The sequence below is a fragment of the Typopeltis vanoorti genome, chromosome 6 (assembly GCF_054136105.1).
Source record: "Typopeltis vanoorti isolate ZY-2024b chromosome 6, IOZ_Tvanoo_1.0, whole genome shotgun sequence".
In the NCBI taxonomy this organism is placed as follows: domain Eukaryota; kingdom Metazoa; phylum Arthropoda; class Arachnida; order Uropygi; family Thelyphonidae; genus Typopeltis; species Typopeltis vanoorti.
In genome coordinates this window covers 99,123,639-99,142,621 of record NC_143554.1, presented here as the reverse complement: position 1 = coordinate 99,142,621, position 18,983 = coordinate 99,123,639, and the positions used below count along the sequence as shown (strand labels likewise).

Here is an 18,983-nt window from a genome sequence, read left to right as displayed (position 1 = left end):
TTGGAGGAAGGGGGGGGTGTTGTCTGTTTGTTGCTCTACATGTTCCACCTGTGATTCGCTATCGGAGCTGTTTGGAATATCCATAACGAGGTCGTTTTGAAATTCCATTTCTGTGACGCTATAAATGTCCGTGCTGCAGATATGTGAATGGGGTTCTGCAGGTTGGTCCACTACTGGGGATAGGTTTCCTGTCTTTGTTACCGCCTCCTCAAGGGGCTGGGTGCCTTCGCGTTGGCTTGTAGTTTGGATGTTGTCCATTTCATCTTCTGACGAGAGTAGGCTGCTTTGTTTAGCCTTTTTTGCCTCTTCTGTTTCTGCCTCTCTTGTGCGCTTTATTGGGGCGCTGGTTGTTACGACTTCTTCCTCTTTGCCGCGGGTTTCGAAGTTGGCTGTTATTTCCTTGATGTGGCGGGTTGCCCTGGGTGTCTTACCCGTTACGGGTTTCATGGAGGTTGTGTTTTCTGCTAGTGTTTCTTTTTCGGTCTGTTGCCGGAGCTCTGGAAAATCGCTCCCTGATGATACCTCAGGTTTACCGAGGGGTATAGCCCTGATTGGTATTAATGGTCCCTCCAGCTGCTTCTGAGAGTGTTCTCTGCAAGCACGTGTCCACTTTATGGGTCAAGTCCCCACATTTAAGACAAGCTTCTGTGCAGTTTACTATTTTGTGCTCTGTTGATTTGCAATTTCTGCACTGTAGTTTTGGGCATTCTGCCCCTAGGTGACCCTCAGAGTTACATCGGAAACACAATCTTTTAACACCCGGGTAGTTAACCAACAATGAAGTTGGGAACTTCCTTTTTCATATCCATCTGTATTTCAACGTTGCCTGTTTTCCAGCCTTTGTAATCAGCATGTTCAAATGCTTTGATACTAATAATATCGCCCCATTGGCTAACAAATTTCTTGACGTTGTCTTCATTCTCCAGGAATTCCAAGGGAAATCTAGTTATTCTTAACGTTTTCCGTAAACTCCCTATTAAATAAGGTTTGATCGTTTGTCCCGCACAGGGGAAACCCTCTAATAATTTGCTTCTTGTTTGGTCATTTTTGACTACAATTTGGAATCTTTCTTTTGAGTACGGTGTGAAACCATATATGTTTTCTGCCCCTACTGTATCAATCAGAGCTTTCACTAACGTCTGCTCATCTGGGAGCCGCTTGACTTCGATGCCAAGCGTTCTAGTTCTGGGTAAGAATAATGGCATTGTTGTTGGGGGAAGACCTAACTACTGGCTGTAGAAGGGGGGGAGGTAAAGGAGGGCGAAGTCGGGGAATGCCCGGTGTCCCTCACAACAAGCGAAGAGATACCAGAAGGAATGGGTAAAAGAGCCAATAATAAGAAAAAAGGTCTTACCAACGCCGAGGTACTTCTGTAGAAAGTGAGCATGGAGCTCTCTCTTTGGGCCGCGGGAACTGGATCCTCTTTTGGACTGGTAGGCACAGGTTCTTTCTTCTTCGAACTGGAGCTCTCTTTCACGTCTTGGCGAATAAGGTCTCATCAGTGGGAGCTAGGCTAGAAATACCAAGATTTAGTAATGCAGAGCTTGTAAGTATTTTACCAAAACAAGTTACCATAAGGTGTTATAACCTTATTAAATAAAAATCTCAGGAGGAGATATAGATGTAGAAAGTATTTTTAACTTGGGTATAGTTATGTTAAAGATACCAAGCAATTTTAAACCTGGTTTTACTCCATTTTTTCCAAGTAAGCAAACAGACAAAATATCAAGTTTGCGCCTGCAATTTATGCAAGACTAGCTGATCCCACAGGTAGTGCAAGACCTGGAGATTTTTATTTAATAAGGTTATAACACCTTATGATAACTTGTTTTGGTAAAATACTTACAAGCTCTGCATTACTAAATCTTGTTATTTCTAGCCTGGCTCCCACTGATGAGACCTCAATAAAGGTCGAAACCAGTCTGGGTAGTGGCCCCTTGCCTTTAATACAAAACATCATACATCCCCTTCTTGGAGATGTGTTTTGGCATTAAGGGTAAATATTAAGATTAGTGATTCAGAGCTTGCTCCAGCTTTACCACGAGTTGCCTTGGTCTTGCACTACCTGTGGGATCAACTTGTTATTATTATTATTATTATTATTGTTCCGGGAAACTCCAAGGAGTCGACAGACTCATCGAGGGAGGCCCTAACATCATGTCTGGAACAACTATTCAACATTCACACAGTATCTATCATATCTTGCCTTGAACTCATTCACGGTCGTAGCACCCACAACAGACTCTGGAAGCTTATTCCACTCATTCACCACTCTCCAAGTAAAAAACCTAGCTCTAACACCCTTGTCAACCACGCTCTTGCCCAGCTTCCATGCATGGCCCCTAGTCCTCCCACCACCAGTCATATTTTCAAAAATATCTTCTGGATCAATCTTATAAAAACCCTTCGGTAATTTGAATGTCTCAATCTTATCACCCCTCCTTCGCCTATCGTCCAATTTCTGCAACCCACAAGTCCTCAACCTATTCTCATAAGGTTCATTCCACAGACCTGCTATCATCTTGGTCACTCGTCTCTGGACCCTCTCCACTTCCTCCCCATCACGAAGAAACCCTGGTGCCCATAACTGGGCACAGAAGTCCAGATGGGGTCTTATCAAGGCTCGATACAGAGGAACAACACGTGTGGACAGACTTATGTGTTCGTCGAACATGTTGTTTATTATTTTAACGGTATAATAGAACACAAAAACTAAGTAAATAATTAATTTATTAACTTGATGCTGATATTTCGCTGGTATTATAACCAGCATCTTCAGAGCACAAAAACACTGTTTGTCACAATACACGAGACTAAAACAACATGTTGTACTTAAACAAAATTGTAGCAGCAACACAAAGACTAGAGTCCTGATTTTGGCACCGTCTATCTGAAAAAAAAAAAAAAAAAAAAAAAAAAACACGCTATCATATATTACTAGAGTCCTAGAAAAGCGCTAGTTTTTTCTTAATATGGCTGTCTCCCAGATCTTCGGCAAGTTAATACAGCCATATTTGTTGAGATTTGGAGTGTGTTTTAGGGCTTCTGTCGCCTCTAAGAACAATCTCTCTGATTTAAGGACATAAGGAATTCATTGCTATAAAAGAGCTACACAACAACAGCCAGATTACCATAACAAAAGCAGACAAAGGAAATGCAACCGTGGTGATGGACACAACTGAATATGAAAACAAAATGCACACACACTATTACAAGATCAGTCAACATACAAAATTATAGATCGCAATCCCACCAACACACGAAAGAATAAGGCATGAAAATTATTAAAAAAAGTCACTTCCTGGCCCAAAGACACAGTTAACAAACTCAAACCTTTCCATGTTAAAACACCGAGGATCTATGGATCACCAAAAATTCACAAACCAGGCACACCCCTATGCCCAATTGTGGACAGTATAAATAGTCCCACATACAAACGGGCTAGACATTTAGCGAAGCTACTAGCCACTCTCACTAACAATTCTCCCTCCTTTGTCAAAAATTCAGCACACCTAAAAAGCAGCTTACAACACCTCACCCTAAAAAGCTCAGACTTAATAGTAAGCTTTGACATCACTTCACTATTCACAAATGTACCACTAATAGAAACCCTCAATCTACTGAAGTCACACTTCCCCCCCTGATATATTTGAACTATTCAAATTCACAATACATGCAGGATATTTCACATGGAAAGGGAAAATATACAAACAAATTGATGGGACAGCCATGGGCTCCCCCCTTTCCCCCCCTAGCCAACTTTTACATAGAACACCTGGAAAAACAAGCAATCAATACAGCCACTCTCAAACCAACACTTTGGCTACGCTATGTTGATGATGTGCTTGCTATTTGGCCACATGGCCCTGAGACATTGAAAACATTCTTAGCACATTTAAATAGCCAACATCCAAAAATCCACTTTACTATGGAACTGGAAGCCAACAACTGTCTGCCCTTCCTGGATACACTCATCACACGTCTCCCAGATGGTTCCTTATCATTTTCAGTTTTCAGAAAACCCACACATACAGGCAGATACTTACACAAACAATCACACCATCATCCTTCTCAACAATATGGCATATTAAAAACGCTAACCCATAGAGCGAGAGCAATCTGTTCAAATGACAAGGCTCTTACTGCTGAACTGACTCACTTATGCCACACCTTCTTGGCCAATGGCTACAATCCACAAAAAATAAACAAAATACTAAACACTCCTAAGAAACCCCTCCCACCATCCACCACAGAGAACTACAACAAAACAGTCACGATCCCTTACATTAAAGGCACATCCGAAAAGATCTCAAGAATTCTCAATAAACATAAACTACGCACTACATTCAGACCATATAGCAAATTAGCCACCCTCATCTGCTCACCCAAGGACAGCATTCCTCCTTTATCACATCCAGGAGTCTACCAAGTACCCTGCTCATGCAATCAAACCTACTACGGTCAAACAGGAAGAACTGTGAATATCCGCATCAGCGAACATAAACGATACGTCCGGAATTATCATTATGGGAAGTCGGGCCTAGCAGACCATGCTCTGGATACCCCTGCACACAGGATCAACTGGAAAAACACAAAAGTACTACACAGAAACCCATATAAATCAGAGAGATTGTTCTTAGAGGCGACAGAAGCCCTAAAACACACTCCAAATCTCAACAAATATGGCTGTATTAACTTGCCGAAGATCTGGGAGACAGTCATATTAAGAAAAAACTAGCACTTTTCTAGGACTCTAGTAATATATGATAACGGTTTTTTTTTTTTTTTTCAGATAGAGGGCGCCAAAATCAGGACTCTAGTCTTTGTGTTGCTGCTACAATTTTGTTTAAGTACACCATGTTGTTTTAGTCTCACGTATTGTGACAAACAGTGTTTTTGTGCTCTGAAGATGCTGGTTATAATACCAGCGAAATATCAGCATCAAGTTAATAAATTAATTATTTACTTAGTTTCTGTGTTCTATTATACCGTTAAAATAATAAACAACTAATAGGAACAACAACTTGCTTCTCTCTGCATGTTAAAGTATTTTTCATAAGCCAAGTGATTTGGTGAGCTGTTTTAGTTACTTTTGCAATGTGCTCCCTAAACTTCAACTCCCTATCCACCAGCACTCCCAAATCCCTGGCCTCATCAATATCCTGGAGTACGGTTCCATTTTTGCGATATACTGCTGCTATTCTTTTCATCCCAAAGTGCATAACCTTACACTTTGCCACATTAAACTGACATCCATTTTTCCTAGCCCAGTCCTCCAGACTATCCAAATCATCCTGTAAAATTTTGACATCCTGTGCACTCACAATTGCTCTACCCAACTTTTCATCATCAGCAAACAAGTAACACTTCCTCTCAAATCCTTTCCAATATCATTGATGAACAAATTGAAAAGCAGTGGTCCAAGAACAGAGCCCTGTGGCATTCCACTAGTCACAAGACGTCTTTTTGACTCCACTCCTGAATAAACCACTCTCTGGTATCTCTCCTTCAACCATCCTCCTATCCATCTTACCAACCCTATATCTATCCCCATCTGCTCCAGTTTACTGATTAGGGTTCCATGTGGTATCCTGTCAAAGGCCTTGGCAAGGTCCAGTAGTATCACTGTAAACCCATTACCCCTATCCAGTTCAGCTGTCACTGTGTTATAAAACGTGAGCAAGTTACTGAGGCATGATCTACCCTTCACAAAACCATGTTGTCCCCCATACAATATCCCATTTTCATCTATCCAATCCTGTATTCTTTTCTTGACTAATTTCTCTAAGACCTTGACAATGATTCCTGATATGCTAATCGGTCGGTAATTTACAACAGCGGTCTTGGAACCACCTTTATGCAGTGGAACATTTTCCCCTCCTTCCACCCGCTCGGGACTAACCCAGACCCGAGACTCAAATTAAACAAAATGGTCAAGGGTACTGACAATTCATTAGCTGCTTCTCGTACTACACGAGCTGGTATACCATCCAACCCCACAGATGTATTGACATTGAGGTTATGCAATAGACTACTCACCTCCACTTCATTCACCACAATTCCCGTATAATCTACTGGTTTATTCGTTTCTGCAATGTCACCACCTGGATGATATATTCTTGCAAAGTGCTCACTCAGTAACTCAGCTATCTCAACTGATTCAGTTACCTCCCTACCATCGGCATTCTTTAAAATCATTCTGCCATGTACATTTTTCCTTTTACTTGCTACATATCTAAAAAACTGTTTAGGATTCTCTTTAGCCCGCATGGCCAATGTTCTTTCGTAATCCTTTTTTGCTTTTCTTACCACACTCGTCACCCTTCTGGCCTGCACTTTATACCGTTCATGTGCCTGCCGGTCACCTTTCTCCTTAAATTCCCTCCATAGTTGTTTCTTTTTTTGCAGCTCAAGCTTAATGGTGTTATTCATCCATTTAACCCCTACTTGATTTATTATTCGGACTCTAGGTATACAGTCAGCCATTGCTTCATGCAAGCACTTCTTAACCACCTCCCGTGCACTATCAACTTCTAGTCCTTGCAGTTGTACATGCCATGGCACTGAGCCAATCAAACTCCTAAGCTTGTCATACTTTCCAGCCCGATAATTCCACATGTACCCTGTCTTAATTGAAAATTCTACACCTTTAGCCACCTCCCAAGTCAAGACCCTATGTTCACTCTCACCGATTGGTGGCAATGTGGTCATATTTGTTACAGCCAAATCCTCAGATGTAATTACTAGGTCAAGCACTCTCTGACCCCTAGTATTTTCCATTACATGCTGTCGCAGATAGTTATCCCTTAATAACCGCATAAAATCCAATTCCTTCCTCCCGTGTGTCCTCTCCTCACTCCAATCAATGCGACCATAGTTGAAATCTCCCATAATAATCACCCTCCTTCCACTCATTTGTTCTATTTGCTTGTGCATACTGTCACCACCATCTTTTCCATCACCTGGTCTATAGCAGCACCTAATTGTATATTTAGTTCTGCTAACCACAATCTCACACCAAATGGCCTCAAATGTGCTCTTTTCTCTATCCTGCAATTCAACTTTTATTCTCCTTGGCTTTAGCTCATCAGCTATCATCAACAATACTCCTCCCCCCATTTTATTCTCTCTGTCATTCCTGAACACACTATACCCATCACATTCAATGCCACTAGCTATATCATCTACAGTCAGCCATGTTTCACTAATACCAATAACCTGTGTTCTGGAAGTGCCAACCATGGCCAAAAACTCTTCCTTCTTGTTCCTAATACTCCTAGTATTAGTGTACATGAATTTAAGACCACCATTAGCCCCAACCCTACCTTGATGCCTTATATTAACTATCCCACTCTGGTTTGTTGTCCTTATTTGCTCTAGCATATTATATTCATTCTTACATTCAACTGCCTCCCTAAGGACTGTATATCTACTCCCCCCCCCCCCTTAACGAATCTAGTTTCCCTGAATTTGCACATCCACTACATTCAGCAACACTTTCTCAAGTCTTCTTACACCATAACCATTCAAATGCAAGCCATCCATCTTATATAGATCCTTTCGCCCATCAAACTCACTCCACACGTCCACAAATTCCACACCACTCGTCATACATAACCCACGCATAAAGTCATTCGCAATTATTACCCTCCTTTTAAACATTTCACTGTCATACCGCGGCAAAAGACTAATCATTCTAACTCTCTCACTCTTTTCTTTTGCTACCTCAAACAATTCATTCAGGTCTTCTATCATTTCCATTTTATCTCCTTTCAAATCATTTGTACCTGCCACAACAATCATTTCTTTCACCCTTTCCTTTTGCTCTCTAATAGACTCAGTTACATCCTTTATGGTCGCACCAAGTTGGTACGATTTTGTCAAATCCTCTACTAACACACCTCATACTAACGAGTCTCCATACAGCACTCTATCCTTCATTTTGTTCATGTTCACATTCATACGCCTATTTTTCCTGTCATACCTTTTATTATTGGTTGGTTCATTCAGTCGACTTTTGTTCATGCACTCTAGCTGCTGTTTTGCCCTTTCTATCGCACCATTCAACAGCGCGATCTCATTCAATGCATCTATCTCATCTTTTTTATTCTCTGAGAAACCATTAATACTATCATTCACACTTTCTACATTCACACTCTCATAATTCTCATGTACAACCTTGCCGTTTCTTGTCATATCGCTATTTTCTTCATTCTGAAGATTGACAAAAATATCACACTCATGATCCGAAATACACTTCAATTCCTCATTCTCCCTACATTTTCTACACACATTCAATCCTTTATTATCATCTATCCACACTCCAACTGCACTCCGTAAAGTGTACATTTCACAGCTAGTACACTGACTCATTTCTTTTATACTACTGTTCTTTGATAACGATGGCGAACCATTATTACTGGCTGCCATTTTCCTTCGTACAGGTGCCATAATTATTGCAACGTGTTTTATCAAATAATAAGTTATACACACTAAAAACACACAAACAGACGCACTAAAATATGCAAGGCAAACAAAACTACGCAATATTAACTAATTTTATCAACGATAACTGAAAATAATACTTATCTTATCAGGAGCTTGCACGAACACTACACACTACGATGTTATGGTACTTTCCCAGTGACGTAGCATATTAATTATTCTGGAACAGGTACAACATGGCAGAGTACAGTGATCTGCTGCAAGCTCCATTAGGTCACACCAGTGATATATTGGTCAACAGGAAAACTGCTATTCTCAATACCAGTGCACTTTTTTTTTTGCCATTCATCTGTCAATTAGCCAATACAGGTGCTGTACCTTTTACTCACCACAAACATCAACTTTCTATGCTGCTTTTACATTTCTATCAGTTTAAAGGTGGTTTGTTTGTCTGGTTTCATATGCATTGGCATGCTATATCTGAAATAGAGGCATGCAATAATCATGTGCTTTTTGAACACTTTTTTTTTTTTTTTGGACCTTCACAGAACTGGAACTTTAACATTCTGGTTTGCACATTGAATATCCAACTATATCCAACTAGACTAAAGACAAACTAATCTAATTAGATCAACCTAACTAGACTGTAGCAGACTAGGCATATTTTCCTCTTAATATTGTCAAAATCCAATATTATATCAACTATACTTTTCAACACATTTAGCAGATAATCACTAATTTTATTGATTCAATGAGAGGTAGATGTTTCTTCTGTATGCTGCTATATTATAACAACGAAGGCACATCAGTGAAGTATTATATTACATTGAATCATTATGAAGCACGCTTTATTTTTACAAGTGAGAAGTTATTTAGTTTTGAATGAATAGAAAAATCTTTACATAAAATTTTTTAAATTAAAGAGGACTCTGTAGTGATGAAATTTTTATGTACATATGAATGACATTCCAGTGATATCAAGGAATGGAGTATCTATTTGTTTATGTAAACAAGATAAACAGAATCAATGCCGACAAAATGAGCAATGAGATTACATTGATCCTTTAAGGCTCATATGGTTTCTTGCAACATTTTGTTATTCTTTTTAAATGATCTATAAGTGCTGTCATCAGCAAACGATACAAAAATATTCATGGATGAACATCATGAAGATGAGCACATTCTTATATGTGTGCTTCTGACACAAATGATCATCCACACTAGTGGGATAACAGAAGGTAAGAAGACTTACAGCAATAATAAGTAGTGCTTTATTCCAGAGAGAATGTGTCAGAATTTCTTTCTATCACATACCACTTAGAAAAAAATCAGTATGATCTTAATGATCTATTTAAAATCAGTGATGTTATGAGAATGAACAATATATGGTTAAGGTACTTATAAAAAATCAGACTGCTTATTATAACCAAATAATGTAACTTTTTAGAATATTTAATATTTCACTGCTTGCTTCAAGAGTTAAGAAAAATTGTGTCTCACAGGAGAAAGCATTTTGTGTTATCGAATATGCAAAGTGTAATTCTATAATTACAGTTCAATGTAAATTCTGCACTCAATTTAAGAAAGAACCTTCTCATCTTAAGCAGATTTACTCATGGTACAAAAAATTTCAAGAAGAGGGATGCATCTGTAAAGGAAAAAAAAAGCCCAAGTTGTCCTCATTTCTGAAGTTAATATTGAAGGAATTCAACAAACATCTGTATAGTCCAAGAAAATCCAAAACCATGCAAACAAGGAATTAGGAATTCCTCAATATGGTGCATTCTCAGGAAATGATTGCATATGAAAGGCTGCAAGTTGCAGTTAAAGCAAGTACTACACCTCAGGACAAAGAAAAAAAGGTTATACTTTTGCGTAAAAATGTTGATTGACACAGAGGATGATGCCTTTGCAGAATGACTCGTTTTTTTCTGATGAATCAATTTTTCGCTTAAGTGGTGAAGTGTATCGTCATAATGCGAAAATATGGGGGACAAAACATCCATGCACAAACATTGAACATGAAAGAAACCAACTAAAAGTGGATGTGTTTTGTGCCATTTCTTGCAGGAAATTTTATGGACCTTTTTACTTTGCCGAGGCAACAGTAACTGGGATGTCACACTTCGATATGTTAAAAATCCTGGTTGTTCCCTCAACTCGAAGTAGTAGTCAGTAGTTCCCTCAACTACTGACTTCATTTTCATGCAAGATGCCACCTCACTTTCATCATAATGTCCGTAATTATCTCAATGCAACCTTTCCTAACCGCTGGATAGGTTGAAGTGGAACAGATGATCTTATGCTGTGGCCACCCAGATCCCTTGCACTTTTCATTTTTTTGGGGATTCATTAAAGATACTGTTCACTTGCCACCCCTACCCGCCCACATTTCAAGAACTTTGGATAGGATTGTAGCAGCAGTGAATTCAATAATTGTCAACAAGTTACAAAGAGTCTGGCAAGAAATAGACTATTGTTTTGATATGTGTTGTAATACAGAAAGTGCATACATAGAGTGTCAGATATTCAGGCACTCTATATAATACAAAGGTGCATACATAGAGTGCCTGTCAGGTAAAGTATAACTCATGTTTATATTGCTGGAAATAAAAGAATTCATAAACAAGTACACTGCTCCTTCATTTTGAATAACTCTCTATGTATGTATGTGTGTGTGTGTGTGTGTCTTATAAAAATTATATTATAATATTATAAAATATTATATAATAGATATCATACTATATTATAAAGCTATTAAAAACTTCATTATCATTTAGAGATTCAAATGAAGAAGTGTCTTTAGGATTGCCATTATTAGATACTGAAGTTGAAGTGAGGGATGAAAATGGAGAAGTAATTTCTGTAGGAGAAGGTGAATTATTTATAGGTTAGTAAACACCACTAAAACATTAATTTTTTTTTTTTTTTACATATAAATATTACAGTTGACGTTTACTCTGGAAAATGTGTAAAGGCCACCAGAATAGTTTGCTATAGTGCAGAGTTTGTTATGGTGAATTTCTTTTAGAATAGCATTATACCTATGGGACTTGGTTGGGACTTTTCAGTAGGTCATTAAACACCGCTCAAAACAATTTTGGGATATTTTAGTTTCTGTCGGGTAATTATAACTATTAGGTACTTTATACATGAATAAATATTTCTTACTTATGGATAGGGTGTAATTGATGAGATATTGTTTAAATAATCGATATTTATTACAAATTTAACATTTTGGTGTGAAATAATTTTAACAAGAATATCCTCTAATTGTTTTGAGCAGTATAGTAAGTTTGTTATAGCAGTGTTTGCTAAAAAGGTGTATTTGGTTTACTCTATTTTATATAAGTTTATTTTATTGAAAAATATTCTATATGTAAAAAAAAAAAGTATATATATACTAAGAAATCAGGAGATCGACTACAATTTAGCATTATTTTTATTAATAATATTCACAAATAACATTGATCAGATTTCAAACTTGAGAAATTCTGATTAACTCTATTGGTGCTAAAACTTATGGTCATTACAGACATTAATAATTATCAGCTACTTATTTAATCTATGGTTATTATGGTGTTCATTGTGCTTTTGTAGTTAGATTAGATGTAGTTAAATTTATAAATTACACAATTTGAATTCTTCAGTGATAATTTGTTATAATGAAAATGGGTCATCTGCATGAAATTTAGTTATCCTATAGGTTATAAGAGAATTATCACCTGATATTATTAATTTAAAGTTACATTTTTTTAAATTATTTTTTATCCTGATTCATTAACCATTGCCATTACTCCATTTTTTCATCATTTCAGTCATCATTTTCTTCTTTTCTCCTGTGATGATCCCTCTAACAGATATGTATACTAGTTCAAGAAAACATTGCATGAGGACATTAATTTATGTGGTGGTGGTAGTCTCACATCAAGCAAAGAAATTCATCTATTATTTACAAATTTGTACATAGGTGAATTAGTACCATTGGCTGTGGACTACAAACAGAGAATTTTGTTTGTGAATTTTGTATAAATCAAATATCTAGAGAAGAATCTGAAATTTATGTTTATTTTTCACAGACTGGATTTAGTTTGTGACTTCTATTGCCCAGGAAGTTATGTTTTTTTAGAAATCTGTGGAGAATTTTTAATCTGTGTGTAGGCATAACAAGAAGGAAGTGGAATGTTCTTTTTAAGATGACTAACTTTTTAACATTTCTCTTATCAACTTTAGTTATAATTTTTTTTTACTGCTTCATAGGTCTTTCAAGGCTACACATGCTTTACCAAAGGTTCCCTCTTTGTAGGCTTTGCCTGGTTCAGAATACAGTTACATCCAGTCTAATGTTATTAGCTTAATAGTTAGAGAAGCTGTAAATATCTCTCTTCTGTTTTGATTATAAAATCTGCAATATGTATTTTCTTTGGCAATATAACAAATTTGTGACTACATCTTAAGGCATTAATGGCTTGAGCTACAGTCTTTGAGAGTAGCAGATAAGAATGGGCACTGGACTCTGACCGGAATTGTTTCTTAGAAGTAGTATTTTTTGAAGGTTTTTTAGCACTTAAATCATTAGAAATATTTAAAAGGCACATTTAAATATTAGCTCCCTGCTATGCTGAGTTTTAGAACAAATTATCAGAATCATGCAACTTGATGTAATCCTGATGTTCTAGACATATTTGAGTAAACTGACCAACCTATCTGCCCATAATAAGAGAGGCCTCATGAACAAAATACACACAAAATACGAAATTGTTGTTTTAAAGATTATATGGTCCAGTGGCAGTCCTCAAAAATGTAGTTAATATGGCCATGCCAATACCTTATGTTTGAAATTTTGACATAGCTTCCATTTTTATGAATCTTCTTTTTAATGAAACATCTCCTGGTTAAATAAATAAAAAATAATTAAAAAATAATCTAAGTATGGCATCACATTTTGTTTATTTCACAGGACTGCCTTTAGATATAAAACAGAGTGATGGGACACTTTCTTTCTCACTTGAATCCTGCCCATAAAAATATATAACTTTATAAAAAAAATATTCTAAGCCCATAAATAATGGAAGTCACTTACATTAGAAATAAATATTTATGAAAAAGCAAAATTTTTGGTCTAGGTTAAAGACCATTCTTAATATGAACATTTAAAGAGACAAAATACAATAGAATAACAATTGAAAATTATAACACATGGTATAATACATAATGTTATTCATGTATTATACCATGATACATGGAAAAGACACTAGAATTATCATCAAATAAATTATTTAACAGTCATGAAGAGAATTGAAAAACAATTTCCCAAAACTAGGAAAATTTAAGAGTAATTTTTGTCCAGATTAGGATAATGAATGTGAGCTTCACAGTTTTCTTTATACAATTTTTCTAATAAAATCAGCTCCTGCGTAAAATCTTACTCTCATTTCACTAAATTCTGTGTCTAGTAGATATAGCATGACTGACAAGACATGACTTATCAGAATCATGCAATTCAATGTAATCCTGATGTTTTTCTAAACATATTTGAGCAAACTGACCAACCTACTGCCCATAATAATTAGGAGAGTATAAGAATGAATCTAATTTTCATATCAGATGGAGGGAGACTTGAAGGTTAATCTGGAATAGAAGTCTGCCAAGCTTCTCAGTAGATTTTAGCCATCATCCTATTCTTTCTTCAGAGGTGGCAGCTAAAATCAGTTACTTTGGTGATAATATTGAGGTTGTAGCCATTGGAGATGAAAATGTTAATGAAAGTTCTGCTTCCAGAAAAGAGTCAGTGGATCATAAGGAGTGTACATGATTTTCCTCCACATATCATAAAGTAAATTTTACAAGAAAATTAAAGGTGCTGCAGTGAGTTTGCTATCTCTCCCACCTTAGCAAACTGCTACATGGAACGTCGAAAACAGCATATACTTACACCTTCCTATCCAAGCCTTCTATATGACTTTCATCTACCAACAAAAGTTTGTAGTCTGGATCTCTTCTCTATCTGAGGTCTGTCTTCTTTTAATTATTTTTTATTAATTAATTAAATCTACTTTTGAATTATAAGACAGCAGTGACCTTCAATTCTAGGATGTTCTCATCCAAAGACAACCTAATAATTTTTCAGTATAGAGGAAGAAAATAAGCACAGGGAGATGCAATGATGCTGTTTCTTATAATCATCCATGTTGGAAGTCATCCCATCCCATTCTTTTTTTCAGAGAAAGTTTCTAGAGGTTTCTGTTCTTATAATAGGTGTGTCCAAGAAGCCCATCCTACTTTCATGCTAGTTTTTACATTCAAGTCTTCTTCCTTCTGATCTGCAAACTAATATTTTTAATCTCCTAAAGATAAATATCCTCCTCTTCCTTATTCGGAGGTTTACATAATTCCTTGTTTATATAGCATCTCTTGTTATAGTCAAACAGGTCAGTCTGCTCCAAGACATCTAGAAGAACATCAGAGTTTCATCTGGCTCCATGATTCTGATAAGTCAGATCTTGCCAGTCACACCATATTCTGAACAGGATTAATTGGAATCAAAAGAGTCAATTTTTATTAAAAATGTTGTATAAAGAAAGCTGTGAAGCCCATATTTATCATCTTGACTTGAACAAAATCAACTCTTTTAAACTTTCCCAGTTTTGGGCATTACCTTACTCATCACTCCTCATAACTATGTTAAGTAATTTATTAACTGATAATAATTTCAATGTATAATAAAAAATAAAATTTCATGATTGCATGTGTAATTAGCACAATAATGACTCTAAAAACTGCACCTACATCTCATATGTTAAAAGGCAGAGAAAAAATCAACATAACTCATTAAAAATACAAAACTGACAATTACTCACTGCATAAAAATCTCCAGCATCATTAAAACATTTAGGAACTTAGTTCTTCTTAACAAGAAGTCCACTATGCATACAAATTAACATATTTTGGCCAAACAAGATGTACAATATCTAAAAATAATGCAGAAAGATGTTAGTTTTTCCATTACAGTAAATCAGGATTGATTATTTTTCCATCATTATATGCTAATCACAAGATCAAATGAAACAGCACCTAACTACTCTTTATAGAACTGAATATTGGCACAAAAAATTTAGAAGCACAATATATGAGCTTATTCTCAATAAGAATCATCGTTGTCCTATTCCTTATATATACACTTTCAAGAGGTATACGGAATACTGTATATACCCAACTTTAGTTCATTCTCATTATTACTAGATGCTTAGGAGTGTAGGGGCCCACCTTTTATTATTATTATTATTCCTGACATCTCTAAGGATTCTGAAGACTTGTTGCGGGAGGACATCTAGAACTGTCTCAACCACTACACCGAACCTCTACTACGAATCATCTCCATCAACACCATCTACTGCCCACCTCCACTACAACTAGTATTCTATCTCTGTAAATTGTGTGTGTTCTGAAGGGCTGATTTGTCTGTATGCAGGATGAAAAACCCGAGTTTCCGGGAGAAAAAAACCCTGTTACCTCCGTATGAGATCGGCTAACTCACCTTTGATTGAAAATCGTCCAGATAAAGATTCTTCCCGTCGCGACGAGAATCGAACTTAGGCCTATTCCACTCGAAGGGTCCAATGTACCATCGTTCTTCCAATTGCACTATGGAGGTGCTATATTCAGTCTGTCTTGCCACTGTGCCTGCATGTATATGCTTAGTATATTTCTCTGCCTATGAAGATGCCTTAGTGACCAAAGCAAAATATTGACTCTTACTAATGTAATTATCTAAATAAATTTAGTTAATTATTATCTTTTGATGTGTTTTCTCCATTAAACATCAACATGAGTTATTACTGATAAATAACAGATGTTATTTATCAGTTCTCGGTACTGTCTGATGTCACATTTTGATCTGATGTGCTGCCAATGTCAGTCCACAGAGGTGTTAGTATTCCTCTACTCACGTTCTTGAATATTAACAATGACAAGTTCCTTTCTAATATCTTTTTAATATGATTCTGCAATAGATGATATATTTTCATTCATCTAATTTTCCTAAGAACGCTTGTATCTATAGTGTTTGTTCTTCATTTGACAGTTTCATTTTTAACCCAGCTTTCAGATACATATATTAAAATTGACTTGAACACTGTCCTGTATATTGCTAGTTTGGTATTTTGGCTAATTTCTCTCTTATTCCAGTATAAATTGATTCAGCAAACTCCCAACCATACCAGCCTTGCTTATTTTGTGATATATTTCCATATTTAATTTGTCATTGTTATTAATAAAGTGTACCTAAATTTCCAAAATTTAGGTACACTTGTTTTACATATCAGATTTGTTATAGCAGGTTATTCAGTTTAGTTAATGGGTACTGAAGACTTCTGGTGAATTTATTTAGCATTATAATGTCATCTATAATTTTGATATTATGTTTAATGTCACTTTCCTTCATAATGTTTTATACAGATGCAGTAGAGATAGAATGTGATCTTGCCTTATACCTGATTTTACATCAAACTGTCATATATTGCTCTGTATAATGTTCCATTTACACCAGAAATTATTATATCCTAAACAGCTTTGCTCTTGGCACCTTGTCATATACATTGCTTGGAAAGAAGTCAGCAGATATCACCATGGGCAAGGTGCATCATGCCATGTAACAAGTTATGTGTTTGTAGCCGGTATAAATTGCAAGTCAGTGCAACTATGTCTGGGTGAAATGGTTACGAGAAGGGAACAGATGAAGTTTGAAAGAGGTGTTATGATAGTATGCCATGTTGCAGGCCTATCTGTTCAGCACATTGTTGACAAATCATCAACAGTTTACAACTTGACAAGTTGCCAACAATCAGTGATAGCATACTGAGCGCAGGGAGTCAATTGCAGGTGCTACTTGCAGTTGACAACCACCACACTCACTGAATATAACTGTAGGGTGCTGTGAAGGATAATATGTAAAAACCACCATTGTTGGCCAACACGTTGAATGAGTTGCGGAGTTGATGAGGAGTTGCGGGCATCAACTGGAACGTGAATCTGCAAAAAAGACCAGAGCTCACAATATGGATTTCCATGGTAGGACCGCAATATGCAAGTTTCATATTACCCAAACCAACTTGCAGTGATGCAAAGAGTGTGAACAGTGGGACATGAGAGCTTACAAATCTGTGTTATGGAGTGATGAATCACACTACACTCTCTACCAAGCAGATGGACAGGTGTGGGTTTGACAGGTATCTGGTAAACATGTCTTACCAGAGTGCATATCCCCAACTATAATATTTGGAGGTATTAGTGATGATATGGTCCTGTTTTTTCTAGTTTGACCTTAGACCTCTGTTTGTGGTGCCATGAACATTGAACTGCAAGAGGTATCTGAACATTCTGGACAATATGATGATTCCTACTTTGTGCCGTTTCTATGGAGCTGAAATTTTCCATGGAAAATTTTCTCTTTCAGCAAGACAATGCACTCATATCATAAAGCTGTTTCTGTAACTGCATAGTTTGTGGATATGTATGTCTCCACACGACTGGCCTCCACAGAGCCCTGATCTCAACCCTATTGAACATCTGTGGGATGAATTGAATGGCAAGAAAGGTCAAGGGACATCCTCCCTCACACTAGTCCAGGATCTCATTAGGAATGGTCCAAAATACCCATTTATCACCAACGTATGCTTGTGAAAAGTATGTCCCCTTAGGATTACTGCAGTCATCTCAGTGAAAGGAGGTCCTACATCTTATTAAGGCCATGGCTGTTTGTTCCTCACACTATGGTATCTGTTGAATTCTTTCCAAGTGTATTTTTAAGAAGAGTAAAACGTAATTTTTTTTTATATTAACCTTACACACAAGAAGTTTAAAAAGCTATAGCATATTTGTTCTAAAAGTGGACAAACTGAGTTAAATATCAATTGTTACCTTTCCATTTGAGACTTAGCCACCAAACCAAACACAAATCATAGTCTGTGTTATCTGAATTTATATACACCTTATTGTACAAACACAATCAGATATTATGTAATTTAGGCATCACATTGTTATACAAGGAGATCCTGCTTTGTTCATCATAGAACCAGTATGACCTCTGAAAAGTCAGCTACTAGAATGGCCTCACCCTTAAAGAATTGAAGATAGGCCTTTTCATTGTTAGAATCATCAATAAAAAAGAGGTGGAGCTAAGATAATAATTGCAGAAATATCATCAGGGGGAAGCTCGTGCACAGGCACTGCGGAACTGCAGCACCCCCAATTTTTCTCGATATGTAAATATATTTATTAATTTATTTATATTTGTTTGTAATATTTAATTTTATCATCAACATCCTATCATCATCATCACAAACCATGGGCTCACTGCCTGTTGATGTTCGATGCCTGCTTCACTATCTTCCACCTTTCTTTGTCCAGTGCACAGTGTTGCAGTTTTTGTACACCTATTCCACACCAGTCTTTTATATCGTCTATCCATTCTCTGTATGGTCTACCTCTTCTGTTTAAACCATCCAAAATACCAAACATAAATGTCTTTATCTTCCGGT

The 18,983-nt window shown here is 36.7% G+C and overlaps 1 protein-coding gene across 2 annotated transcripts in view; it reads left to right on the top strand.

The window, feature by feature from the left end:
* The window catches only part of Aasdh (Aminoadipate-semialdehyde dehydrogenase), a 239,502-nt gene that overhangs the window by 89,913 nt on the left and 130,606 nt on the right, over nucleotides 1–18,983 (top strand). For both annotated transcript variants that reach the window (XM_090395050.1, XM_090395051.1), the window contains exon 7: nucleotides 11,226–11,335. In XM_090395050.1, coding sequence (XP_090251176.1) covers nucleotides 11,226–11,335 — 110 coding nt within the window. The remainder of the gene's footprint in view (nucleotides 1–11,225; nucleotides 11,336–18,983) is intronic.